This window comes from Leucoraja erinacea, chromosome 31, assembly GCF_028641065.1.
Source record: "Leucoraja erinacea ecotype New England chromosome 31, Leri_hhj_1, whole genome shotgun sequence".
Lineage (NCBI taxonomy): Eukaryota > Metazoa > Chordata > Chondrichthyes > Rajiformes > Rajidae > Leucoraja > Leucoraja erinaceus.
Window position 1 is genome coordinate 20,980,138 of NC_073407.1, and position 26,768 is coordinate 21,006,905.

At 45.7% G+C, this 26,768-nt stretch overlaps 3 protein-coding genes across 8 annotated transcripts in view; 1 reads left to right on the forward strand and 2 right to left on the reverse strand.

Annotated features, from left to right (window-relative positions):
* The window catches only part of pmpca (peptidase, mitochondrial processing subunit alpha), a 20,026-nt gene extending 11,989 nt beyond the window's left edge, over window positions 1-8,037 (forward strand). The window contains exons 14-16 of one of the 3 annotated variants that reach the window (XM_055660273.1): window positions 482-647; window positions 2,192-2,244; window positions 7,953-8,037. In XM_055660273.1, coding sequence (XP_055516248.1) covers window positions 482-647; window positions 2,192-2,219 — 194 coding nt within the window. In that variant the 3' untranslated portion in view covers window positions 2,220-2,244; window positions 7,953-8,037. Of the gene's footprint in view, window positions 1-481; window positions 2,111-2,191; window positions 2,585-7,952 lie in introns of those variants that run through there. The other 2 variants (XM_055660271.1, XM_055660274.1) reach the window with 2 other exon arrangements.
* On the reverse strand, window positions 2,490-18,735 carry inpp5e (inositol polyphosphate-5-phosphatase E). Its single transcript, XM_055660270.1, has 12 exons — window positions 18,709-18,735; window positions 16,750-16,888; window positions 15,166-16,225; window positions 10,912-11,035; window positions 10,020-10,117; window positions 9,122-9,246; window positions 7,656-7,775; window positions 6,715-6,822; window positions 4,667-4,828; window positions 4,201-4,316; window positions 3,238-3,374; window positions 2,490-2,966 (listed from the first exon to the last, which is right to left on the reverse strand). Exons 3-12 carry the CDS (start codon window positions 15,975-15,977, stop codon window positions 2,837-2,839), a joined length of 1,932 nt encoding a protein of 643 aa, XP_055516245.1. The 5' UTR covers window positions 15,978-16,225; window positions 16,750-16,888; window positions 18,709-18,735; the 3' UTR covers window positions 2,490-2,836.
* A 4,908-nt stretch (window positions 18,736-23,643) lies between these two features.
* sec16a (SEC16 homolog A, endoplasmic reticulum export factor) overlaps window positions 23,644-26,768 on the reverse strand; it is a 49,676-nt gene continuing 46,551 nt past the window's right edge. For all 4 annotated transcript variants that reach the window (XM_055660279.1, XM_055660278.1, XM_055660280.1 and 1 more), the window contains 2 exons: window positions 26,437-26,508; window positions 23,644-24,166 (listed from right to left, as the gene is read on the reverse strand). In XM_055660279.1, coding sequence (XP_055516254.1) covers window positions 24,098-24,166; window positions 26,437-26,508 — 141 coding nt within the window. In that variant the 3' untranslated portion in view covers window positions 23,644-24,097. The remainder of the gene's footprint in view (window positions 24,167-26,436; window positions 26,509-26,768) is intronic.

Here is a 26,768-nt window from a genome sequence, read left to right on the forward strand (position 1 = left end):
TCAACAATGGAGAATATATAGAGGGTAAGGGCATTCAACTAATTGTAACTCTGTTGCCCGATTAGCTCTCCTTTAAGGTACACAAAAATGCTGGAGAAACTCAGCGGGTGCAGCAGCATCTATGGAGCGAAGGAAATAGGCAACGTTTCGGGCCGAAACGTTGCCTATTTCCTTCGCTCCATAGATGCTGCTGCACCCGTTGAGTTTCTCCAGCATTTTTGTGTATCCTTGACTTCATTGTGTGGTTGAGGCAGTCCAGGTAAACATCTGAATGGCTGGTTAGCAACATTATTAATCAGGGGTTGGATTTTAATAATGGTTATTTAGAAATTTGTAAATTTTGCGAAACCTCTCTGCTCCCCGTAAATTCCACCTGCATTCCTTTGCCACCTACCTTGCACGACAAGAAATATCACAGCCAGCATGAAGCCCACAATGGGGGAGGTCTACGCTGATCTAACAAAACCATTTGCACACGCAGGGGAAGTGACAGCAGACGATATCAGAAGAGTCACAGCCAAGATGCTGCGTAGTAAACCAGCTGTGACAGCGCTGGGCGACCTCAGTGATCTGCCAACGTATGAACACATCCAACAAGCACTGACCAGCAAAGACGGCCGCCTGCCCCGCATTTACAGACTGTTTCGGTGAGCAGCTCCCAATTTCTGACTGAACAGAGAAGCTATTTGTATACTCCAGGTTTCTGGTAGTAGTTTATCTGTGAGCTGCTTCTGTTGAGTGAGGAGTGACTGTATGTAAATAGAGGGGAAATGGGCTTTGTTATGTGATCTGATTGATTTTATATTAAGGGTGCTGAAAATCCGTTTTAAAATAACAGCTGTGATTACTTTGTTCTGTGATGCTGCTATAGTTTGTCTACTCCTGGACTGTGGTCATTCTATCACTGCACAACGGATGTCACGTCCTGCAATATCAGTCTTTGATCTTTGACGCAAGGCGCATTTGGCTTCATCTGTATTCCCTTCCCGGGTTTCTGCTCCAAGTTGGGAAAAAGTACATAGAAAGCTGGACAACCACTTGCCCATGCCTCCCACTGCATGCTCTTCCCTTTCTCCCATACTCCATAATCCTCACTCCACCTCTGGCCACTTGCTACGTACAAGTGTTCCTCCCCTATATCAGCCACCTCTGGTTGATCTATTCCTTTCAGTACTAGAGGCAAGACAATGGGATCTGGGGCTTGCCCATGTTGCTGGTTGGAGAACTTGATCCTTGTTCCTCACATGGGCAAGGTCTAGACAACTGATGGAAACAAGAATCAATGACAGGTGCTGCGACAGAACCCCTTTGTGTTTTTGATGTGGTAAGATCAGCGGTTGCTCAATCCTCCTGGAACCAGCAACCGAGCTGAGTATTCTTAAAACACTTTCATAGACAAGTCAGCAAAATTATGTCAATGTAGTTAAACTACAAATTTAAGTGTTACAGAATTCAAGTGGGTTTGTGAGAGGATTGAGATTGCCACTCAGTGGTTCTCTGATGATCCGATGGGAGGATTCAAGCTCATCTCCTTCAGTGGTAGAGGACAGGCTGCATTGAGTGGCCTCCATTTGTGTGTCTCCTCTACTCTGTCCCTGCTGGCGTCTTGCCGCTGGGTGACCACTGAGCACAGTCTAGCCCTAAGGATGCTTTAAACGGTTGTTCATTTTTACAAACACACCCAGTGAAGCTCAAAGGTAGGCAAAAGTGCTGGTGAAACTCAGCGGGTGCAGCAGCATCTTTAGATGCTGCTGCACCCGCTGAGTTTCACCAGCACTTTTGTCTACCTTCGATTTTCCAGCATCTGCAGTTCCTTCTTAAACCCAGTGTAGCTCATTCTTGTCCTGTGTAAGTCTGTAGAGTCCCAGTTCTCCTCTGCTATTAACTCAAGAAATAATTTGGCCGCACACTAATGACGTTTGAATTACAACTCTTGGAACCACTGGTTAATAGAACCAAGAGGTGTCCAAGCCGTGTATCCTCCAGTAAAAAAAACTGTGCTCAGTGACCACTCGAACAAGAAGCTGGCAGAGTGATGCTCAGAACATACATGTAATGATATTGTTTAATAATCCTCCTAAATAAAAAAAGAAAAAGGGCTAAAATACCAGTCGGTTGTAGTCTTGTGTTCACTAATTTCTTTGGTGCCAGCTTTCCAGTAAAATAACCAAGGTTGTCATTTAAATTCAAGGCATCTCAGCAAGATTACAAAGGAATGAATCCTGGAAGATCTGCATTAGCGGGGTTAGTATTAGGGTTTGTTCTTGTTTCAGTTGGACTTTCGTTGGTGACTGGCTGCATTTGTTATCCATGAACTCAGGATATTGAGATGATATCACCTACATTATATTCTCTTGCATGTATAAGGCTTGTGTTTAAATAGCCACTTAGAATACATCTAAATCACCATGCACACTTGTCTGCCTGGGTAGCCCAGCGTCGAGCAAGGCTTCAACAAGGAGAAACTTGGAAATAACATTTTAAACAACTTTTCAAGTTCCCACATTTAGTTCATAAAAATCTGGTGTATATCAAACATTGTCAATGTGTTGTAAATACAAAAAGCCATAAAATATAAAACAAAGGTAATAATCATGGACTGATCTATGCACCACTACCACTTATTACTGGGTTGCACGGTTCCCTTGCGCACGCTGTTCTTCATCCTTCGGCATTGCACCTGAAGGCAGCTCTGTGACTGTTGCATGGGCTTCCATCCTGTGCAAGGTCAGCCCTGTGCTCGGCACCCTTTGCAATGGTGCTGCACTGTTGAGGCATCTCTCTGTTGCATTGCGACAGATTGTGCAGATTAAGAAAGGCTCCTGTTCTAGTTGTGTCAGGAGACACTGCAGATTGTGCTGTTCTTCTGGTTCAATGAACTACATTGACTCGCATTCCTGGGGAACCGTCTCTTTATTCCCTCGATGTAGATATCTCTGTCAAACTGACCGGCACACAATGGGATGCTGAAGGAGTAAAGCAGACAAGTTGAACACACTCTGAAATATTTCTGCTGCACATTTCCTAATATCCAATTTAGCTTAATACAGAACCAGTGCAAGTTCTTTATTTTTGCCCCCATTTTGGATAGTTTCACACTATAGTCCTTAGACTCTGTGTTTATCAAGGACTCAGTAAAGAAAGATGTGTGGACGTTGAACAGAAAAGAGAGCTGTCCTACAGGACCAGAAAAACATTTAGCATGGCAGGGGAGCAGAAATAAAAACAATGTCTCACTTGTCTTTTCCGGGTCGAATCTTTACTTGATAGAAGCAGTAGACAGGTCTGTGGTCCGAGGTTTTGATAGAGCTGCAGGAGCCATACTTAACCACAAGAATGTCATCTTTATGCCGATTCTTGTAAATGATTCTGTCCTGGAAGATGAGGAGAATAAGTTGCCTTTTGTTTCGATCCTCCCTCTGGTTCATTTGTAGTGATAGGAGCAGAATTAGGCCATTGGAAGGTAGACTGGAGATCCTTTCCTCACCCCCACCCACTGCTTGTTGTGTGTGCATGTTACAACCACATTCCCTACATTACAACTCTGACCGAGATTCAAAGGGACACTTTTGCTGTGAAACACAATCCTTTCAGTTCTAGAGTTCAGACTTTAGAAGACTTATCGAAGCATCTGCAGTTCCCTCACAAACCCAAATGTTCATAAGTTCTACGGGCAGAAATGGGATTGAGAGGGACAGATAGATCAGCCACGATTGAATGGCGTTGATAGGCAATCGTGGCTGGTCTATCTGTCCCTCTCAAGCCTATTCTACTGCCTTCTCCCCTTAACTTCTGACACCTTTTGAATTTTCTTGTTTTCAAACTTAGGTAGAGTTCCATTAAAAAAAAAAATGCTACCATCCTTTCAGACTTCTAATGGATGATCATAACAGCTGCATTAAAAATGTCTTATCCTCCCTCTGGTTCATTTAATACAACTCTTAAACATGCCTCTTCTGGTTATTAACTATCCTCCCCAGTGGGAAGTATTCCTAATTTTATCCAAGCTTAAACTGTTGATTTATGAGAACCTCAGATCCATTACCTTTGAATGTTTTCTGCTTCAAGAACAATTTTAGCTTTGTGCAGGGGCTCAGCTAATCAGAAGAATAAACGAGCGGGAAGACAGGTTAAAGAAGGGACAGCCACAGCCAGAGATTCTCACAGAAATAAAACAAACTCCTTCCACTGATTCCTTACCGTGTAAGAGGGAGTCCTTTTCTTGGAACTACTGTCGTATACATCACATCCAACGTCAAATTTGTAGGTGGGTGGAAAACATATTTCAGCTTCTTTGAAGCCTTTGAAAACAGACCCTGAGGAATAAGGAAAGATCAGTGAGCTTTAATGATGTTTTCAACTTGGTACATAGGATGTGAACTGAAAAGTGCTACTGTCACATCATCAGCGAGCACATTCCCTCACTGCATACACCACAGACGGGCGAGGTTCCAATTACTAATTGCTCTGAACTTTATACTGTAGTGAATTAGTGCCCATGGAACATATCACACTGAGTTTGTGCAAAGGAAACAAGTACTCTTAGAGAGTCAGTGCTCTGTCACCTGCACCCCATCAGGTCTAGATGCCTTAAAATCCACAGCCTAGATGGGCCCTCACCCTGCTGCCCACCCCAAGTTGATGGAAGGTTGACAATTCATCCTACCCTCCTGTAGTTTCCTGGTTAACTCGTCATAGTGTAAAATGGAGCAGAGGTTTTCCTGGCTGTTGCTGTCCAGGAGCTCGTCGATCACTGCTCGCTTCACATCCAGCCGAAAGTTGAAGTCACCAAACCAGAAAACATTGTCAAACCGAGAGGTCACATCATCTACAGGAATGGGGAAATAAAAAAGAGAAAATGCTTTACTCCTAGTTATATCAAATTATGAAACTGTCGCAGGCCATGTCAGCCTGGTTCAGTGGCAACACACCAGATGTTCACCTGTACACTGCAACGCTCACAGGGCCTTGTTATTAATGGACTCTGGCGGGAAGCTTCAAGGACATGGAGGGCTTTAGATGTGAGGGGTGGACTGAGAAGGTAGGTCTTTTAGTTACGAAGTAACTCACATTGAAGCTTTTTATCTGCACTGGATCATGAGCTCATTATATAAGGTCATAAGTGATAGGAGCAGAATTAGGCCATTCAGCCCTTCAAGTCTACTCCACCATTCAATCCCTCCTAACCCCATTCTCCTGCCTTATACCTATAACCTCTTGACACCCGTACTAATCAAGAATCTTTCTCTCTGCCTTAATAATATCCATTGATTTGGCCTCCACAGATTCGCCACCCTCTGAAGAAAGACATTTCTCCTCATCTCCTTCCTAAAGGAACGTCCTTGTTGGAGTCAGGCCCTGCGGCCCAACTACCATTAAGCACTAGAAAAATGGAATGTGCTGGCAGAACTCAGCAGGTCAGGCAGCATCTGTGGATGAAATAGACAGGTGCCGTTTCAGGGGACCTCCGATCAGTCTGCTGAAACACATATCCATTCCCCCCACAGATGCTGCCTGACCTGAGTTCCTCCAGCACTTTTTGTTTTGTTGAAGATTCCACACCTGCAGTTCTTTTAATATCAATTTATAACTAAGTTTACTCTAATGCCATTTTATTCTCCCCACACTTCTATCGACTCTCCTCCAGACTTGGCACCCACCTAAATGTTAGAGGAGATTTATAGTGATCAATTGACTTACCAAACTGCACATTTTTGAGATGTGGATGGGAACTGGAACACCCAGAGGAAACAACTTTCAAACTCCACATAGACAGCATTGTAGGTCAGGATTGAACCCAGGTCACCAAGTTTTGAAGTTGGAGCACTGCTAACTCCGCTGTTATGCCACCCCATTGTTCTATATAACATCTCCCATCAGATAACACCAGAACTGAGAGAGTATATACGTCAAGGAGGGCTCGACCCGAAACGTCACCCATTCCTTCTCTCCAGAGATGCTGCCTGTCTTGCTGAGTTACTCCAGCATTTTGTGTCTACCTGTGATTTAAACCAGCATCTGCAGTTTTTTCCTACACAAGAAAGATTAAATATTCTGCAGTGATCCAATCAACATTTTTCCCCCAATGATGATGGATCAATACGTCAGTCATGATATACAAGTTTTTTAATCTATGGTGGTCATAAATACAAGATAGGATTAATATAACAAGCAAGGATCTCAGGAGAAACTTCTATCTGATAATGAATGTGGGACTTCTTACCAATTGAAATCGTTGAAATTAAAAAAAAAAAAAATCTATTAAGGGGTACCTGGAAAGTATAAGCTTGAGTTTAGTTTATTGTCACAGGTACAGTGAAAAGCTTTTCTCGCCTGCTAACCAGTCAGCGGAAAGACAATGCATGATTACAATAGAGCCATTCATACCATGAATAACTTTTAATGTAAGATAACGGCAGTAAAGTCTGATCAAAGATGGTACGAAGGTCTCCAATGAGGTAGACAGTAGTTCAGGACTGCTCTCTAGTTGTGGTAGGATGGTTCAGTTGCCTGATAACAGCTGGGAAGAAACTGTCTGTGAATCTGGAATAAGTGGATTATGTTGCTGAAAGGGTGAGGAGAAGAGTGGGAGAAGGCCATCTATATGTTTGTTGGTTCGGGTGGTCAGTTTTGACACTATTTTGTACACAAGACCCAGCTGGCTTTATTGCTGCACTCGGCAAATCGCACATTGTTCAAAATACCAGTACTCACTTGGGTTAGATCTGTACTGATTGGTGTTGGGAATGATTCTTGGCAGTCCAAGGGATTCTATTGTTTTAGTGTAGTCCAGCATCCGCTCAAAAATCTTCCCCGGCCCAGCTGAGGGAATAGAGAGATAAATTCTAATGAGGATACATTTTACTGATACTTCTCCAGAACATCACCAAATCATACTTCACTTGCACCGTGTCACTGTCCCCTTGATTCAGAATACAGCAGCATTTTTAATACGTCAAATAGGTTTAAAACAGTGAAAATTGAATAACCATTGGGTAGCAGCCTTACCCAAGAAGATTGAGATTTTTAGACATGTGGGATCATAATCTAGGCAAATGCTTCCTAGCAACGCTAGACAAATGCCCACATAGCGGGCCCTCTGGATAGTCCGAGCTGTTGTCTTTTGGATGCTTTATTAAACAGACCAATGCCTTCAAGCTGGGAAAATCAGTCCAAATTAATTGAATTCAAATGGGCACAGCACTAAGCATACCTAAAACTGAGGTGCCAACCCAGTGATATAACATGCTGCAAAAACCAGTCATACACAGATCTCAAAACCAACATAATAGATTGTAATCCTAGCACAGAGTTGTGAAAGGTGATGGGTCAATTAAATAGCTAAAAAGACAGTTCCAAGATGATCTTCATCCTCGACACGCGAATGCTAAAGACCAGGCTGAAGTATTAGCAAACGTGTTCAGTAGGAAGTGCCAAGTGGCTGAATCAGCTCATCATATGACGAGAGACTATGGACAGGAAAGGTTGAGGGATATGGGCCAAACATGAGCAAATAGGACTAGCTTAGATGAGACATCTAGGCCAACATGGACAAGGTAGTCCAAAGGGCCAGTTCCCATGTCATCTGACTCTATGATTGATCCATGATCTAGAGTGCATCTTCCTATATCTGCAACTGATTCTGCAAAACTTACAGGTGAAATGAGAAGTAATGAAGAGGAAGGATGTCCCAAAAAAAGTGAATGAGATCCCCACAGCTCCTTTCGTCTTGACCTGGGAGATGATGCGAGTTGTCACAGATGCTTGTTCCACCTCTGAGGGAAGAACAAATAGACACATAACGTAAACCTTCAAAACTGATGATCCAGATATTCCAGCCCACACAGAACCAGATCAGTTCTTAAATATCAGGTTGTCCCAACCTGCACAAGCAAAACAGCTTGACACCTGAGAATCTACACTGTATCTAACCCAAACTTTACCTCTCTTAGGAATGATCGATCGATTAAGAGGAGTGAGCTCTACTCAGTACATAACTGGTGCTATAGCTGATCTGAGTGTCTGAAGTAAGAGTACTCAAGCTTCTGGGCCTGGAGGTATGATTCAAGGTCAGAATAGAAAATGAGCGACAATATTTAATGACATTTCTGAATGTTTGGCACGTTGATATATAAAGGCACACATGCAGTGATGTTAAACTGTACAATGCTTGTCTGGCATCATGTGCAACATTCCACTGCACAGACAAGGCCTATCCCATCACTGAAGCAAGTCTCAGCTTGAGAGTTAAAGTCTGCTTCAGCTTAAAGGAGTTGACTCTATGTGGGCCATTTTCATTTTCCCCTGCCCTCAACCCTAGTTGCTGAAGTCCTCTGATGTCCCATCATCTGCCCAACCTGTGCTCCCTTACCCGACCAAACAATGAATGACCTGTCTGATCATTCCACCAATCCTCCCACCCCAGGCCAAATTCTCTCCCTCACCGAACACCGATCTCCTACCCGGCACAATCCTTTTCAAGAGAGAGTTAGATTTAGCTCTTAGGGCTGAAGGAATCAAGGGATATGGGGAAAAAGCAGGTACTGGGTACTGATTTTAGATCAGCCATGATCATATTGAATGGTGGTGCTGGCTCGAAGGGCTGAATGGCCTCCTCCTGCAGCTATGTTTCTATGTTCCCCTGACCTAGACCATGCAATCTGCATGGGATAAACAGAATGAAATAGATGTAATTCTTCAGGTCAAAGACCTTTCATCTGATTTTGTTTGGGCACAATCTGTTGAGTATTGTCAGCTTTTTCACATTTAATTCAGATTTTCAGAATTTCATATTTAATTCAGACCGGCATGGTGACACAGCGGTCGAGTTACTGCCTTACGGCGCCGGAGTCCTGGGTTCGATCCTGTCTGCACGGAGTTTGTATTTTCTCCCCATGACCGTGTGGGTTTACTCTGAGATCTTTGATTTCCTCCTACACTCCAAAGACGTACATGTTTGTAGGTTGATTGGCTTGGTATAAATGTAAACCGTCCCTAGTGTGCGGCCGAAGGGCCTGTTTCCTAAACTTATCTCAAAACTAATCGTAATTTTAAGCACCCATTGTACTCTGCTTTAAAATGTTGTTGACGAAGGAACTGTCTTTCAGTTCTCAGCACTCACCTGAACAGAACCAGATGAGGTCTCTCCTGATGAACACGGATAGTTGCAGCACTCCATGTGATGCTGAGCACAGCAATACAAAGTAAGGCCCCAAGATCATCTGCAGGCGGATCTCCCACTCTCTCCTTTGCAAAGGGGGGTGGGGGAAGGGGAGGGAATGAAATTAGGTCATTCAAGGCATGATCCTGGAAGGTGTCTGCTAAGACATTAAAAAAAATACAGAAACGTGGCTGTTAACACCACCCCTGGGTCTATCGGACGACCCACTCCAGAGACCCATTCTCTCTTGGAATAGAATCCTGAGTTTGAACACCCTTTTCCATCCCATGATCAGAATCTGCCTAAATAGTTGGTCTCAGGCCATGGAGGGAGAGCAATTAACTAGTACCTTCAGGGTTGAAGGTAGTCTAGACAAGACAAAGAGAGCACCTGTGTTCAAGAAGGAACTGCAGATGCTGGAAGATCGAAGGTACACAAAAATGCTGGAGAAACTCAGCGGGTGCAGCAGCATCTATGGAGCGAAGGAAATAGGCGACGTTTCGGGCCAAAACCCTTCTTCAGACTGATGGGGGGTGGGGGGGGAGAAGGAAGGAAAAAGGAAGGGGAGAAGGAAGGAAAAAGGGAGGAGGAGGAGCCCGAGGGCGGGGGGGATGGGAGGAGACAACTCGAGGGTTAAGGAAGGGGAGGAGACAGCAAGGGCTAGCAAAACTGGGAGAATTTGAAACTGGAAAAATCAGAGCACCTGATTTGATGCTGCACCAGTTTGGGATGAGAGAAGTATATTTTGGGACATTTTTTTTTTTTTTGGAGGGGTTTGGAGGCAAGGGGAGGGTACAAGAGGAACTGATTGAGAACCTGCAAGACACTGGATAATGCCGTGATATTCTGCTGCTATTACTTGTCTGGGATTCCTTCCTGAGTACCGATGACATACAGGTCATGTATGGATTGAGAGTCGGAGGGCAGCAGCAGATCCTCCAGTGAATCCGGAAACTCCTGGGAAAGAGTGGAAACAGCACCGGTTAGAACAGGCTTGCTTCCATCCACCGTGATCGGCGGGAAGAAGAAAAACCTTTCGTTAGCACAGTGCAATGATTTTACCTTCAGACATCCCAAAAGTACTTTGCAGGGAGTTAAATATTATTTTACTTAGATTCATCCAGCATGGAAACAGGCCCTTCTGCCCACATTGCCCATGCCGACTAAAACGGCCAATCCAAACTGGTCCCATTTACAGCCAGCTACCCTATATCCCTTTAAATCTTTATGAAGGAACTGCAGATGCTGGAAAATCGAAGGTAGACAAAAGTGCTGGAGAAACTCAGCGGTTGCAGCAGCATCTATGGAGCGAAGGAAACAGGCAACGTTTCAGGCCGAAACCTTGCTTGTTTCCTTCACTCCATAGATGCTGCTGCACCCGCTGAGTTTCTCCAGCACTTTTGTCTACCTCCCTATAAATCTTTCCTATCTAAACCTTTTCTAGTGCTTATTTTATTATTTAATGTGTGCATATGCTCTCCATCTGGTAGAGGTGGCACTGAAATGCATTCAGGACCAGATCTCCAACTGGTTTACTTATTCCTGATTATAACGGGCAGCTGTGACCAAGTTGCTCGGCTCTTAACACATGGCAATTTAAATGGCTTGTCCACATAAAGCAGAGAGATCACGCTGGGCGTACCAAACCTAAACATAAAAGAGGCCAGGTGACTTGGTATTGATGCTGCTATTCTATATTCCTCTTCATGGAGGTTTTGTCTTTGTTCTGTTTCCTATGGTTAGTTGCTCACCTTCTTGCCTTGCGTGTTCCAGGTGGCAATATACACTTGTATCATTTTGTTAGGAAAATAACGCTGCAATTCACTGGCTCCCAAAAGTGATCCGCCGGCCAGGAGATTACTGTCCATGTAACTCCTGTCGAGACACAGAGGCAGATGTTACAGTGCAGGCATGGTATAACAGTCACTAGAACTCGCTATGTTCTTAGCTAGCAGTCTTTTCTGCACACCATTTGCCCTGCCATATCATTATCTTCATCTACCTTACACTTTGATCCCAGAGCAGTGCAGTCTATCAGTTGCATCGTGCCTTTCTTCTGCGACTGTGTATAAAGCCCAAACATAGAAAAAGGCATGGAGGCAACGAATGAAAAGCTCTACGTTGTGGCGGACCTGGAACTCGTTGAGGTGAGGGCGGAGGGGAATGAAGGAGAGGCCTCTGTTGAGGACAGACCATTCCGTATCAGAAAGGGGGCGTCAGGGGAGGATAGTGAAGACACGACAAGAGTGGGGGTTGGGGTCAGAGGAGGGCGGGAGCGAGATCTGTTGGGGGGGGGGGGGGGGATGGTGGGTTGGTTTTCAGAGGAGCGGGGCGTGTGGGGGGGGGGTGTAGTCGTAACGTAACTGGTTAAAAAGGGGGGAAGAGGAAGACCCCATCACTACTGAGGTTCCCTGTAGGAGGGGGAGGGGGGGGAGCAATAGGGCCCAGCAAAGTCAGGCCACGTGGTGCTGGAGTCTGCATTGTGGAGGCTGTGAGCCTGGAACTCTGGCGAGGCCCGCTGGTGGGCGGCCTCAGTGGCCCCGGGGAGACGGTGAGAGTCGGCAACCGCGGCAGTTTCGGTGGTCCGGGCCTGGGTTCGGCCGGGAAGGCGGTGAAGGTCAGAGAGGCGGTGGATGTTGGTGCCGCTCCTTGTGGTGGCAATCTCGGCCTCGTGGCTTGTCGGCCAGTCCAGCGGTGGAGCCCCAGGAGCGGGCGGTCGAGTCGAGGAGTGTCGGTGGAGGGAGTGGTCTGGAGGCGGGCAAGCGTGATCCTTGGCAGAGTCGAGGTTAGCGAGGAAGCGTTTGTTTTAGGCGTGGATTAGCCATTGAATGAAGTACGGTTGGGGTCCATTGCAGTTGTGGGTGAGTGAGGCTCGGAGCAGCGGGAGAGTCAGAGCGAGGGCCTGCATCAGCAAAGTCACTTTCAGTACCTGGATCAAAAAAACCCTGGTTTGTGCAGACATGATTCTACTTCCTCATAACTGTATATTATTTTGATCAGGACAAGCCTATAGGCCTTCTATGGTTTGGAGGGGAGGAGGGGGGGGGGGGTGCAGAGGGTGGAATGGGCCGATGAGAGTAGGGGCCCTGATGGTGATTAAGGAGTCCCACAGGACTCATTGGGACATGATGAGCCAGTCTTAAAGCAAGGAAGTAATGCTGAGGCTTGTAAGGTGCTGGTGAAGCCACATTTGGAATATTGTGAGCCGTTTTGGACGCCATAATTGAAGAAGGATGTGCTGGCGTTGAGGTGTTTAACATAGAAAGTATGTGTAGGAGTAGGCCATTCGGCCCTTCGATCCAGCATCGCCATTCAATATGATCATGCCTGATCATCCCCAATCAACAACCCATGCCTGCCTTATCCCCATATCCTTTGATTCCACTAGCCCCTAGAGCTCTATTTAATTCTCTCTTAAATCCATCCAGTGACTTGGCCTCCACTGCCCTCTGTGGCAGAGAATTCCACATATTCACAACTCTCTGGGTGAATAAGTTTTTTCTCACCTCAGTCTTAAATGGCCTCCCGTTTATTCTAAGACTGCGGCTCCTGGTTCTGGACTCGCCCAAAATTGGGAACATGTTTCCTGCATCTCGCTTGTCCAGTCCTTTTATAATTTTATATGTTTCTATAAGATCCCCCCTCATCCTTCTAAAGTCCAGTGAATACATGCCTAGTATTTTCAATCTTTCCTCATATGACAGTCCCGCCATCGCAGGGATCAATCAGCTGCACTGCCTCAATCACAAGGATGTCCTTCCTCAAATTAGGAGACCAAAACTGTACACAATACTCCAGATGTGGCCTTACCAGAGCCCTATACAACAGCAGAAGAACCTCTTTACTCCATTACTGAAATCCTCTGGTTATGAAGGCCAACATTCCATTAGCTTTCTTCACTGCCTGCTGTACCTGCACGCCAACTTTCACTGCACCTCCCCCAGACCTAACCCCATTGAGATAATAATCTGCCCCCTTGTTTTTGCTGCCAAAATGGATAACCTCACATTTATCTATATTATACTGCATCTGCCCACTCACTAAACCTGTCCAGATCACCCTGCAACCTCCTAACATCATCCTCTTCACAGTGCCACCCAGCTTTGTGTCATGTTCACACTCCACCCAGCTTTGTGTCCAAACATCCAGTGAATTGGCCTCCACTGCCTGTGGCAGAGAATTCCACAGATTCATAACTCTCTGGGTGAAAACGTTTTTTCCTCATCTCAGTCCTAAATAGCCTACTCCTTATTCATAAATTGTAACCCCTGGTTCTGGACTCCCCCAACATCGGGACCATTTTTCCTGCATCTGCCCTGTCCAATCCTCTTAAGAATTTTATATGTTTCTATAAGATCCCCTCTCACCCTTCTAAATTCCAGCAAATACAAGCCCAGTCGACTCATTCTTTCATCATATGTCAGTCCCCCCAAATATTTGTTTAGTTTTTAGTTTAAAGATACAGCATGGAAACAAGCCCTTTGGCTCACCGAGTCTGCACCGACCAATGATCACCCATACACTATTTCTATATGATCCCAGTTTTGCTTCCTACACACTTGGGGGCAATTTACAGAAGCCAATTAATCTACAAACATGCATGTCTTTGGCATGTGGGATGAAACCGGAGCACCCGGAGAAAACACAAGGTCACAGGGAAAACATACAAATTGTATACAGACTACACCCGTAGTCAGGATCGAACCCGTTTCTCTGGCGCTGTAAGGCAACAGCTCTACCGCTGATCCACTGTGCCAAGATGGTCCAGAGGAGTTTTACGAGAATGACCCAGGAGATGATTGGATTAACATGTGAGGATTTTTTGATGTATCCAGGCCTGTACTCAATGGAGTTTTGAAGGATGAGGGGAGGGGTCTTATTGAAACCTACTGGATAATGAAAGGCCCAGAGTGGACGTGGAAAGGATGTTTCCAGTAATGGGAGAGTTTAGAGACACAGCCTGAGAAGAAAAAGACGTGCCTTCACAATGGAGATGAGGAAGAATTTCTTTAGCCAGAGATTCATTGCCACAGATGGCTATGGAGGCCAAGACATTGGGTATTTAAGAAGCAGAGATTGATTAAGAGATAAATCAGGATATTGCCAGGATGGAGAGTAGATGCAATATTTTACCCATAGTAGGGGAATCAACAACCAGAGGACATAGGTTGAAGGGAAGAGGGGAAAGATTTAATAGGAATCTGAGGGGCAACATTTTCCACACAAACGGTGGTGGGTATATGGAATGAGCTGCTGAAAGAGGTAGTTGAGGCAGAAACGATACCAACATTTAAAAGACATTTGCACAGGTATGTGCAGAGAAAAGTTTAAGGGGATTTGGGCCAAAAGCAAGCAGGAGGGACTAGTGCAGATGTGACATCTTGTGCAGATGTGGTCCAAAGGGCCTGTTTCCATGTTGTATGACTCTATGAATGCGTTTGAGAGGGAAAAATAGATGAGCCATGATTGAATGGTGGAGTAGACTCGATGGGCCAAATGGCTAAATTTTGCTCCTATGTCTTATGGTCAAATGACAGAGCACCAGCAAAATTGTAGAATGAAATTACACTATAAACGGAAGTCCAGAAGTAAACTGAATGCACAGTTAACCAAGAAATATTAATGCCAATTTATAGACAGCAAACTCCCACCATGAGCACCTTATCTTAGAGAGTAAACATTGCTGACAACACTGGGGAGAACTTCCCTCTTCCTGTCAAGTTTCCTCTGGGTTTTTTACGACCATCTCCCAAGATAAACCATGCATGCACCAGTCTAACTACGCTATAACGATAAAATGGCGTAGCAGTGTTGCAGTCCTCTGCCCAGGTGGATAAACCTAGGTCTTGGGAACTCAAGTCGCTGCAGCGTGACGCAAGCCTCCAAGGTGAGAATGTAACCAATGAAGCTAAAGTGGACACCTTGAATTCTACAGACAATTTGCAGGGGATTTAATGCAAAATAATTTGCAAACTTGCCCACCTTAGTTGTGAAGATATTCGTACCTGCTCCGAAGATCCTCTGAAAGGATGGGAACCATGACACTGCTTGAAGAAGTCATGGAAATAGAGGATTGACTGTCCTCGGTGCCTTGAGATGGGCTAAGAAAATGGTTTTGCTGGTGTGACTGCACCTTCCCAGCTGCTTGAATGTAATCCACATAATCCAGGTCGATGCGATTACTGGTCCTTAGTGCTGACGACTCTATATTTACAGCAATGGGAGGGAGCAGCTTGGTGTGCACCACTGGGGGCAGCTTCCTCCTGCCCGATGGCACTGGTTTATCAATGGCAGGTCCTTTGGGCTCCAGGTGGGGAGGGCTGTTCCAGAACTCTGTCATGCTGACGGCTGATCTGCGGATCTCACAATCTCGCAGGCTGCTGCTGCTGCTGCTGCTGCTGCTGCTACCTCGAGACAAGAGCATCTGGGAAGCCGCTGCAGACCTCCTCTTGAGACCCAGCAAGGGGGAGCCCGAGAAATCTCCGTAGTGGGAGCCGCACGATGAGTCGGTGTCGACTGGTTCCGAAGAGCTCTCCTGGCTGCTCCTGACCTTTGCTCTCCGGTTGACCTTCATGCTCTCCAGCGAGTGCAGGCGGAGCAGCCGGCTCTGCCGCGGAGGCTTCGGTTTCACCGGTGGTCGTGGGATTAAAGGCACCTCCAGTCCTTGCACCCCATGGCCCAACTCTTCCGAAGGGTATATCGCAGTGTCACCAAGGAATGGGGTGGATCCCTCCATGTCCTCTGGACAAACTCTGCTGTCCAACTCAGCGATCAGGTTTGAGGTGCCGTGCACCAGCAGTTCCATCTGGTCACTCATTTTCACATAACAGTGAGACTTTCTACCAAGCAAAGTGTGTGCAGTTGGGAACCACCTGATATTAATGCCTCTCCCAGGTTAGAAAAACACTTAGAGGTGCTCTGTTCCCACCGTCTGTGATCCTCTGTGCAGACTGCCACATCCTATGATTTGTGTGGAGGGACCAGGCGAGATCAACAGCTTAAACAGGTGCAGTAGTGGAGTCCTGATTGGTTTCCAGAGGTTCCAGGGACGCCACACAACAGCACCTAACGTAAAACAAACAGAACTGAGGACATTTGGAATGAATGGTATTACATTTATTTATGTAATGTCTTTAAAAAAAGACCTTCTAACTCAGAAGTGAGAGCAATGAACCCCAACTTCCATTTTGGTGATGGGCAAAGGATCCCAGGACATTTCGCAGAGGGAACACATGCCCATTGCTTGTGCAAATAAACGTGAAGAATGGGCATTAGATCAATAATGTAGATTTGATCGAGAGAAATTTTAATCTTTGTAAGTATAAAAATCAGAAACCGAGTCAAGAATGGACAAAAGATATAGCAAGCAGATTCAGTTAAATCTCCCAAAAGCGACCTTGGCGGATGAAACTCAGTGTTCTGTCACCAGTTGGTGCTGGTCGCGTGTAATACTGTGCTCCACCTTCTGTTGCCATCCACTGGGAGAGTGTAACCAAGGGCTTCCCTCCTCTCACCTCACCAAATGGCCCAACCCACGGTCTCACTGTACAAGTGTGCGTAGCGGTGCCACTTCCAACTCCCAGACGCACCTTTCTCGCGTCGGTCCAGCATCGCCGGAGTAGACATGAATGAATGATTTCACGAGGAGGCGCCCATCTGGGTGGGTTATTATGTATTGCCATGAAAGTCACCAGTGTGCCCTGTTTCTCGGGTGAACCGTTTCAGGATCTGTTGAGGAAAAAAACAACTAGAAAGTGTGCAGAGCAAAGTGACTGGGGGCGAGGGACTTCAATGTGAAAACATGAAAGAACCTGGAAATGTTCACCTTGGCACAAAGGAGGGAAAAGACCGTTGAAAAAGAGGTGTTCAAAATCATGAAGGGGTTTGACAGGGTAAATAAGGAGGAGCAACTTCCATTGGTAGGAGAGTTACGAGTCAGAAAGTAGAAGAGGGGATTCAGTTATCATCTTATGGCACTGCCTGTAAGCCTGGTGGTACCACATTCAGATGGATACTTGTGGGGAACAATTTGCAGGACATGGCAGAGCAGAGGGTTGTAGGGAAAACTGGATAACTGGCACGAGCCATAATGGGCTGAATCACTTCCTTCCTTGCTATCATTAGAATTTTTAGAAAAAAACATTTATAGATAAAACTGCCATTTACACAGGACTTTTCACAATATCCACATTCCATATGTACGTTTTATTTCCAATTTCAGGTAACTCACAGCCCCTGTGTCCTGTTCTCTCTTCCCATCCACCCTGATCCTTTCACGCACATCTGGTCCTTCCCAGCTCCCTATTACTCCATTTATTTCCCATCCTCCACACCCACTTCATCTGACAATCACCCACACACCCCTCCCACCCTGCATAATGAAAGATGAAAATAGTTGACCAAAAGCTTGCTCTAAAATCTGAATGCAGAGAGATTTGGAAAGGAACTTCCAGAACTCGGGGTTAGGAACATGGAAAGCCCATTGTGGAGCATATAAAACTGGGGACATGCATAAACTGGGTAACAGAGGTAATATCAGAGCTTCAGTCAGATCTCATATCCTCAAGTCTCTCTATCTTGAGTTGCTTAAGAGGCGAGAGGCACTTTTTTGGCATATGCTTTTGCCTTCAGGCTTGGTGCAACATTTAATATATTCTTGTACATGGGAAAGAATGAGTCACTGAAAGCCTTTGAAGACTAAATAATTCTGTAACAACTGTGTCCCCGGGAACCAGATTTGATCAACAAACACAGTAGTATTGAGTGATAAGGAGCTGGTATGAGTTGGGGTATAGGCACCCAAGTTTTGGATGAGCTGAGGGTGGATGATTAGAGCCTAACCAGGAGACAGACTTGGACCCATTTCAGTTCTATACGCCTCAGGGCTACATCAGCTTAGCGATTTATCGTCAAGAAATCAGGCTTGGTCCTATTTACATGTGACCTCCTCAAACTCCCCCTCACCTGCATCTACCCGAGACCTCCCTTAACCTGCATCCACAACAGACCTCCCTCACCTGTATCTACCGCAGATCTCCCCCTTATTCACCTCAAATCCCTTCTCACCCGCCACATTCCAGACGCTGTCCCGCCCCCGCCTCTTTTCCAGCTTTCTCTTCCCTACTACATTCAGTCTGAAGAGGGGTCCCGACCCGAACAGTCGCCTATGTCTGTCAGTCAGTCTGTCTGCCTATCCCCACACCACAGACGCTGCCTGACCCGCTTGACTCCACCGCTCTCTCTCCTGCGGCTGCCCAGGCTGGTGTCATGTCCCCCGCGGAGGGAGGCTGGCCTCAGCCCCGGGAGAAGTGCGTCGCCTTGCGGCAGTAGCTGAGGGAGTGAGGGAGGGAGGGTTGGGAGCAGCCGGAGAGGGGGAGCGGGACTCGACCGACGGGTAAACACTTTAATCCGCGCTTCCCACCCCACCTACCTCACTCACACACACACACTCCGGCCCCGCTCCCCCACCTACCTCACTCACTCACACGCCGGCCCAGCTCCCCGCGCTGCCTCCCTCACTCACACTCCGGCCCCGCTCCCCCACCTACCTCACTCACTCACTCACACACACTCCGGCCCCGCTCCCCCACCTACCTCACTCACTCACTCACACACACAGAGTGATGCTCTCTCTCACTCACTCACACACAGAGTGATGCTCACCTACCTCACTCACTCACTCACACACACTCCGGCCCCGCTCCCCCACCTACCTCACTCACTCACTCACACTCCGGCCCCCGCTCCCCCACCTACCTCACTCACTCTCACACACACACTCCGGCCCCGCTCCCGCGCTGCCTCCCTCACACACACACGCCGGCCCCGCTCCCCCACCTACCTCACTCACTCACTCACACACACTCCGGCCCCGCTCCCCCACCTACCTCACCCACTCACTCACACTCCGGCCCCGCTCCCCGCGCTGCCTCTCCGCTCCCGACAGTCGGAGCCAAAGATCTTATAGCGGAGCTCTAAGATCTTTGGTCGGAGCCATGAAACAAGCTGCGGCCCCTAGCAACACGGTGCGGCGCGGGGCATGGCGGGCACGTGGAGGACCGGCCCGGAGGACAGCGGCGCTCGGTGGCTGCGTGGTGCATTCCGGGATACTGGAGGACCCAGGGCAGCCCAGGGCGGTCAGTCAAGTCAAGTTTATTTGTCACATACACATACGAGATGTGCAGTGAAATGAAAGTGGCAATGCTCGCGGACTTTTGTGCAAAAGACAAACAACAAAACAACCAAACAAATTATAAACACAATCATAACACACATATTCTTTTATTCTGTTATTTTTGAGGTTTATCAGTGAGAATCTGGAGCAAAGAGCCCCTCTATAATCTTTGATCTGGAGTGTGAAGAGGGGGCTCCACCCGAAACATTCCTTTCCACTATTGGCCACATCTTCCTCCCCCCCCTCCCCCTCCAGTTTAAATTCCATTTGGAATATTTTGGAGGACCAAGAAACAAGAACCCTTTCTGCTTGCCGCAGAGACCGTTCCCTCTGCAACTCCCTGGTCAACTCGTCCCTTCCCACCTAAACCACCCCCTCCCCAGGTACTTTCCCCTGCAAATGCAGGAGATGCTCCACCTGTCCCTTTAACTGCCCCCTCGACTCCATCCTGGGATCCCCACTGTCTTTCCAGGTGAGGCAGAGGTTCACTTGCACCTCCTCCAACCTCATCTGCTGTATCCGCTGTTCCAGGTGTCAACTTCTTCTGTACATCGGCACTGGGCGATCGTTTCGCTGAACAACTCCACTCAGTCCACCTTAACCTACCTGATATCCCGGTTGCTCAGCACTTCAACTCCCCCTCCCAATTTGACCTTTCTGCCCTGTCCTCCATTGTCAGAGTGAGGCCCAGCACAAATTGGAGGAACAGCACCTCATATTTTGCTTGGGTAGCTTACACGCCAACGGTATGAACATTGACTTATCTAACTTCAAATAGCCCTAGCTTTCCCTCTCTCCATCCCCTCCCCCTTCCCAGTTCTCCCACCAGACTTACTGTCTGACTACATTCTATCTGTCTTCCCCACTCCCCTGGCATCAGGTCTTCAGCAGGGTCTCGACCCGAACCGTCACCCATTCCTTCTCTCCAGACATGGTGCCTGTCCCGCTGAGTTACTCCAGCATTTTGTGTCCTTGTCTACAGCAAGAAGCCTTGTTTTGTATGCTATCCAATTAGATCAGATAATACTCTACATAAATACAATCAAGCCTAACTCAAGTACAATAGGTATAACAAAGGGGAAGATAGTTATAGTTCTCAGGATTGTAGCACAACAGTTCCAGCGAAAATGTCCAATGTCCACTACTTGATAAAGATGAATCGGACAGTAAATTAGGGTACGTATTTGAGCCCTCCATTAAGGTTCATTGCACCAGTGTGTCTCCTGCCCATTCGAATACAGGAAACCCTCACAAAGCCTTGCCATTGATTGGAAGCACTGAGCTGTCGTCACAGACTGCAGCCCAACAGGATCACTGGAATAAATGCTGTCCTGCAATCATCTCAGATGAATGAGACCAGATGAGGTATGACCTGCACAGACCGATCACAACAGGGTGATCTGCAAGGTCATTGTTTTTGCAAACAAATCAAACTTCTGACAGTTCAGGTGAATATTAAATGCTTGAGATCCCATGGAAATAGGAACAGGATGCCAGGCCAACAATCCTCAAGCATCATGATTAGATTAAATGGTCATTACCTCAGATGCTGTGCATACCAAATTTGCACAAACTTCAGTGGGTTCTGTGTTTTCCTCCACCTCCCAAGGGTGATTCGTAGGTTAAACGACTAGTAATTTATCTCTAGAGTGGGTGGGTGCTAGAAACTTGGTAGATCAACTCATGTAAGAGAATAGATTACAAGAATAACTTGGGAATGAAATGGAAGGGTCTGTTTGCAAAATTGCAAATATAAAATGACTCAATTTTTAATCGAAACAAAATGGTGGAAATACAAATCTAGGGCAGGAGAAACAGATCCTTAGTCAGACAAAAAGAAAGAGGGGGAAAACATTAGGACAAGTTGCAGAGAGTGTGAGGGAAGGGCAGATTGGTATAAAGTGAATCTGATAGGCAAGGCCCAGATTGCCAGGTGGTATGTTATCTAGGTCCTTCATTCAATGGGAGAGGCAGAGGATAAAATGTGTTGCACACAGCAAGGGTGTGGGACATGCCAAACAAGTTAAGATGCACTTACGAAGGAAAAAAAAAATGGATGACTTACAGCAGGATTGGCCACTTTGGATATAGATAGAGAATGCTTCAAGTGGCCAGACAGGAATTAAGGTGCTGTTCCTTTTATACTGCACCTGGACATGTTGCAACCTTCCTTTCAACTGATGCTGAGTATTTCCAGCATTCTGTTTTTGTTTCAGTTTTCCAGCATCTGCAGTTTGATTTTGAGACTTTTAAGTATTGCGTCTAGAGATACAAGACAAATTCCACTAAAAGCCACCGCACAAAATAATTTACATTAATAGCACAAAGCATAATAGTAATTTTATCTGTCCCCATTTAATGTAACCCTTCTCTTATCTCAGTCAGAGAGATTCAACGCCCAAAAGAAGGCTTCAACTCACCAATCTGCACCATCCATCAAGCAACCCGTTTATTAATCCCACTTAATATTTGCTCCACATTCTTACCTCCTGCTCTCAGGGTGTTACAAGTCACCTACACAGTAAGGGCAATTAGCACTGGCCATTTTGCTGATCAACCTGCGTGTCTTTAGGATGTGGGATGAAACCAGAGTGATCACAGAGAGAACATGAAAACTCCACAGGCTGCAGCAAGTCGTTTGATCAGCTGAGAAGGTTGTTGGCTGCAACCTTCACCACCCCCCCCCCCCCCTGACAAACTGTACACTGCAATTGCCAGGAAGCGAGCGGGTACGATCATCTCTGACCTCTCACCCTGGCCGCAAACTCTTTGAAGCACTTCCCTCTGGCAGGCGACTCCGGACTGCCACAGCCAGACATAATAACAGCTTTTTTTCCCCCACGAGCAGTAGCTCTACTCAATAACCAAAAGTCCATAAACTCCTTTTACTCTGGTATTTTGTCATTCACATGTTTAAACTATAATGTTTTATTCTTAATGTTTCATGTTTTATTCTTAATGGTTTACTGTACGTCGTCTTGTTACTTGCGAGCGGAGCACCAAGGCAAATTTCTTGTATGTGTATATACTTGGCCAATAAACTTATTAATTCACACAAAATAGCATTGCACGAGGTCAAGATTGAGCCTGGGCCTCTGACTCAGTGAGGCAATGTCTAATTAACATTGATCTAAATTGTTACTGCCTTGGTTTAATGTTTGAAAAGAGCACCATCTATGCTGCCCTTCTCATATGCATGCACCTTCTCTTAGAGCCTTTACATCATCTAACTCCTTATCATCACCAGCATCTAGATCCAACACAGGGTGATTTTTTTTTAGTGTATATTAGTTTGTTGCCATTTCTTCATTCAGGAGCTGTTTGGAACTAGACATTTATATGTCAAAAAGGTCTCAATTTTGAATCCCTCCCTCAGACATTCCTGAACAAGAAATTTATTTGAACTGTAGTTTCTCGTAGTCAAATCCTCTGGTTGTAGTAAATTTCCCTTGAATTCTCTCCAGGGCTTTGCACTGTTAATAGATTGCAACTAATAGGAGGTCTGCATCTTACGTTGTGCTTTTGTACTGCTGTTCCAAGGGCAGCTGGGTTTACATGGGGAAGCTCGATGGAAGTGCAGTCACTGTCTTACAACAAAATGCAGTCCCAGCAAATGGTTAAAAGTGTTCCAGAACGCAAAATATTTTATTTCATTTTACAGTGTGCATCCTTAAAACATAAGAAAATAAACTCCTTAGGCAAGAAAGCCTCCGAATTTGAAATACTGTGCAGTCTTCACAAGAGAAATTAATTCTTTGGAATCAAAAAGTAGCGACATTGGGATACAGTTAAAGACAGTGGGTCTGGGGGTTAGAATGGAGGCAAGAGGGTAAAGGGGGGTGGGGGGGTTGGGGGGAGGAAAGAAAATCACATTGAAGGGCATTAGATCAGCTGATTTCATTCTGTACATTACGATTCCAAAATTGCACTGTATTTTCATGGTGATTTTGTATGTTGCTGCCTAACATACAAATTTGCATATCACCTTCGGAATACTGTTGAATTTGAGGGGCTTTCAGTTTGAGGCCACTGCCCCCAACTCCCTTCAAGTAGTTAGACATTTCTAACCACTTCCTGCCATGTCTGTCACGCCATTTTCCAGAATAAGAGAGAGAGCGAGAGAACTTCTATATTACATCTCTAAAATTTATTCACACAGTACTCCAGATATTTCAAAGTATTAATGTACAACAGGTGGATCTGGCTATACAGTACTCTTTTACAACAGCCTTATATATTACCTAAATACAAATGGTCAGAGTCAATCTTTTAATTATTTCTATCTGTTAACCCTCCCTCGGAAATCCCCCCTCCAAAGAAAAACTTCAAGTACATTTTTGCTGTTTTGAAACAAATGCTACCGCCAACCTAAAATTTTGAGCCGGGCTCTTCTGGGTGTGCCATTATCTGCTTACGCCATTTAGACTTCACGGTAGACATTCTCACATTTACAGTCACATTCAAAGGGGACGCGTTTCTTTTTAAATCGCAATGCAATGTGACTGCAAGCCCTCCACATACAGCACCTCCCAATGTCTAGAAAAAACATTGTATTTTATACAGGGTCATATTCAATCCTTAGGCACCTCTCAACGAGGTTTGCAGCTCAAAAATTGTCCTGTCTTGGAGCCCTTACAATCTAATGTTTTTAAACGTACATCGGTCTGGTTTAATCAACTGTATTTGCCCAGAACACATCACCTGCACCCATCCCTATTAAGGGTTTACAATATTATTTATTCCAGGGTTCGTTTTAGATTTCTTTATTTTAACGTTGGATATTTTCTTTGCCCGAACCGTCCTGATCGAGAAGCTGTAGTGCTGGCTGTGGGCTGGAAATCAGAGGTCAAAGTATCAGTTAGTAACAGAAGCATAGAAATGGATTATGCTGTTAAACAGTTCTGTCAAGTGCAGCTTTTCCAGGGCAGAAACATCACTGATCCAAAGCAGAATACACTTCCTTACTGACCCATCAAATACTGCTAAGCAAGTTCTTCTTTTGTTTGACCTCTCCCACACCGTCCCAAATAACCCAGGGCAATACTTTGTAGAACTACCTTTTGCTGCAATTACAGCTGCAAGTCTTTTGGGGTATGTCTCTACCAGCTTTGCACATCTAGAGACTGCAATTTTTGCCCATTCTTCTTTGCAAAATAGCTCAAGCTCAGTCAGATTGGATGGAGAGCGTCTGTGAACAGCAGTTTTCAAGTCTTGCCAGAGATTCTCAACTGGATTTAGGTCTGGACTTTGACTGGGCCATTCAAACACATGAATATGCTTTGATCTAAACCATTCCATTGTCGCTCTGGCTGTATGTTTAGGGTCATTGTCCTGCTGGAAGGTGAACCTCCACCCCAGTCTCAAGTCTTTTGCAGACTCCAACAGGTTTTCTTCCAAGATTGCCCTGTATTTGGCTCCATCCATCTTCCCATCAACTCTGACCAGCTTCTCTGTCCCTGCTGAAGAAAAGCATCCCCACAGCATGATGCTGCCACCACGTTTCACAGTGGGGATGGTGTGTTCAGGGTGATGTGCAGTGTTAGTTTTCCGCCACACATAGCGTTTTGCATTTAGGCCAAAAAGTTCAATTTTGGTCTCATCTGACCAGAGCACCTTCCTCCACATGTTTGCTGTGTCCCCCACATGGCTTGTGGCAAACTGCAAACGGGACTTCTTATGGCTTTTTTTTTTCCCCCAACAGTGGCTTTCTTCTTGCCACTCTTCCATAAAGGCCCGATTTGTGGAGTGCACGACTAATAGTTGTCCTGTGGACAGATTTTCCCACCTGAGCTGTGGATCTCTGCAGCTCCTCCAGAGTTACCATGGGCCTCTTGGCTGCTTCTCTGATCAATGCTCTCCTTGCCCGGCCTGTCAGTTTAGGTGGACGGCCATGTCTTGGTAGGTTTGCAGTTGTGCCATACTCTTTCCATTTTCGGATGATGGATTGAACAGTGCTCCGTGAGATGTTCAAAGCTTGGGATATTTTTTTATAACCTAACCCTACTTTAAACTTCTCCACAACTTTATCCCTGATCTGTCTGGTGTGTTCCTTGGGAACGTATAATTTTCCTTCCACTTCACAATTATGCACCACTTTGTGTTGGTCTGTCACATAAAATCCCAATAAAATACATTTACGTTTGTGGTTGTAACGTGACAAAATGTGGAAAAGTTCAAGGGGTATGAATACTTTTGCAAGCCACTGTAAATGCATTTTGGACTGCATGCGCAGAAATCCCAGAAGTCCCAGAAGATAAAACATAGCAAAGGAACCTTTGGCCCACAGTGTCTGCGCCAACCATGATGCCAAGTTAATCTCTTCTGCCTGCAGGCAATCCATTTCCAACATTTCCATATGCCTGTCTAAAGGTCTTGTCAGTTAAATAAGAGTCGTAAGACCCAGTATAATTACATTTGTTGAAACTTGGAAGAGTAGATTGCCACTTCAGCTCTGCCTAAAGGAAGTTAGGCAACACTAAATACAGTGTGTGCACAGTCCAGGAGTGTTGTGACAACACTAGAGAGGAGAAAGGTTTTTATCAGATGTGGCAAAGGCTGGAGAATTTTAATTGCAGGGCTGGACTAGCTAGGTCTTTTCATTGGAACATGAGGCAGAGCAATGATTTAGAGTCAAAGTCAGTCCCATTTGCCCACGTTTGGCCGATATCCCTCTAAGCCCTACTGAGGCGGATAAGATCATGAAAGACCTGGAAAGGATAGATAGAGGGAAAGCAGCAGGGGGCAACAACACATGGTAATCGTTTAACTATTAAAGAAACAACAGGGTTTTTCCTCTCCACATCTCACTCCCACCCGGAATATGGCATTCCTTGAAACACAGAATGCTTTTAAAATATAGTTCATGAGTTGTGGCTGAAAAATGTGAAAGGGCTGGATGGCTTTTTTGGCCATGATGGGGTGATGGCTTCCTTTGTAGTAACTTCTACAATTCAAAGCACAGCTCTCTTGGAATTGAACATTAAATATTGGCAATGGAATATTTTACAGGTCTAAAACACTTGCTCATCGTTATACCAACATTACCAAGATTTAAACCATTGTCTAAAGCAGAACTTATATTAACTCAAATCAAACTACTTACTTGGGCAAACTGAGCAGGGTTGTAAAATTGAACAGTTCCTTGTGCAGAGCCTCCTTGTGCAGGAGGAGGGACCTGCAAAACAGATCAACATTAAACAGGTTGCATCATGGCAAAGAAAGGCATTATTACAGCATTTCGCACAGCCTCTACACCATGAAGTGGTGTACACCATAGAGCCATTCTTCTGCAGTTGTATAGGGCTCTGGTAAGACCACATCTGGAGTATTGCAAACAGTTTTGGTCTAATTTGAGGAAGGACACCCTTGTGATTGAAGCAGTGCAGCGTAGGTTCACGAGATTGATCCCTGGGATGGCGGGACTGTCATGAGGAA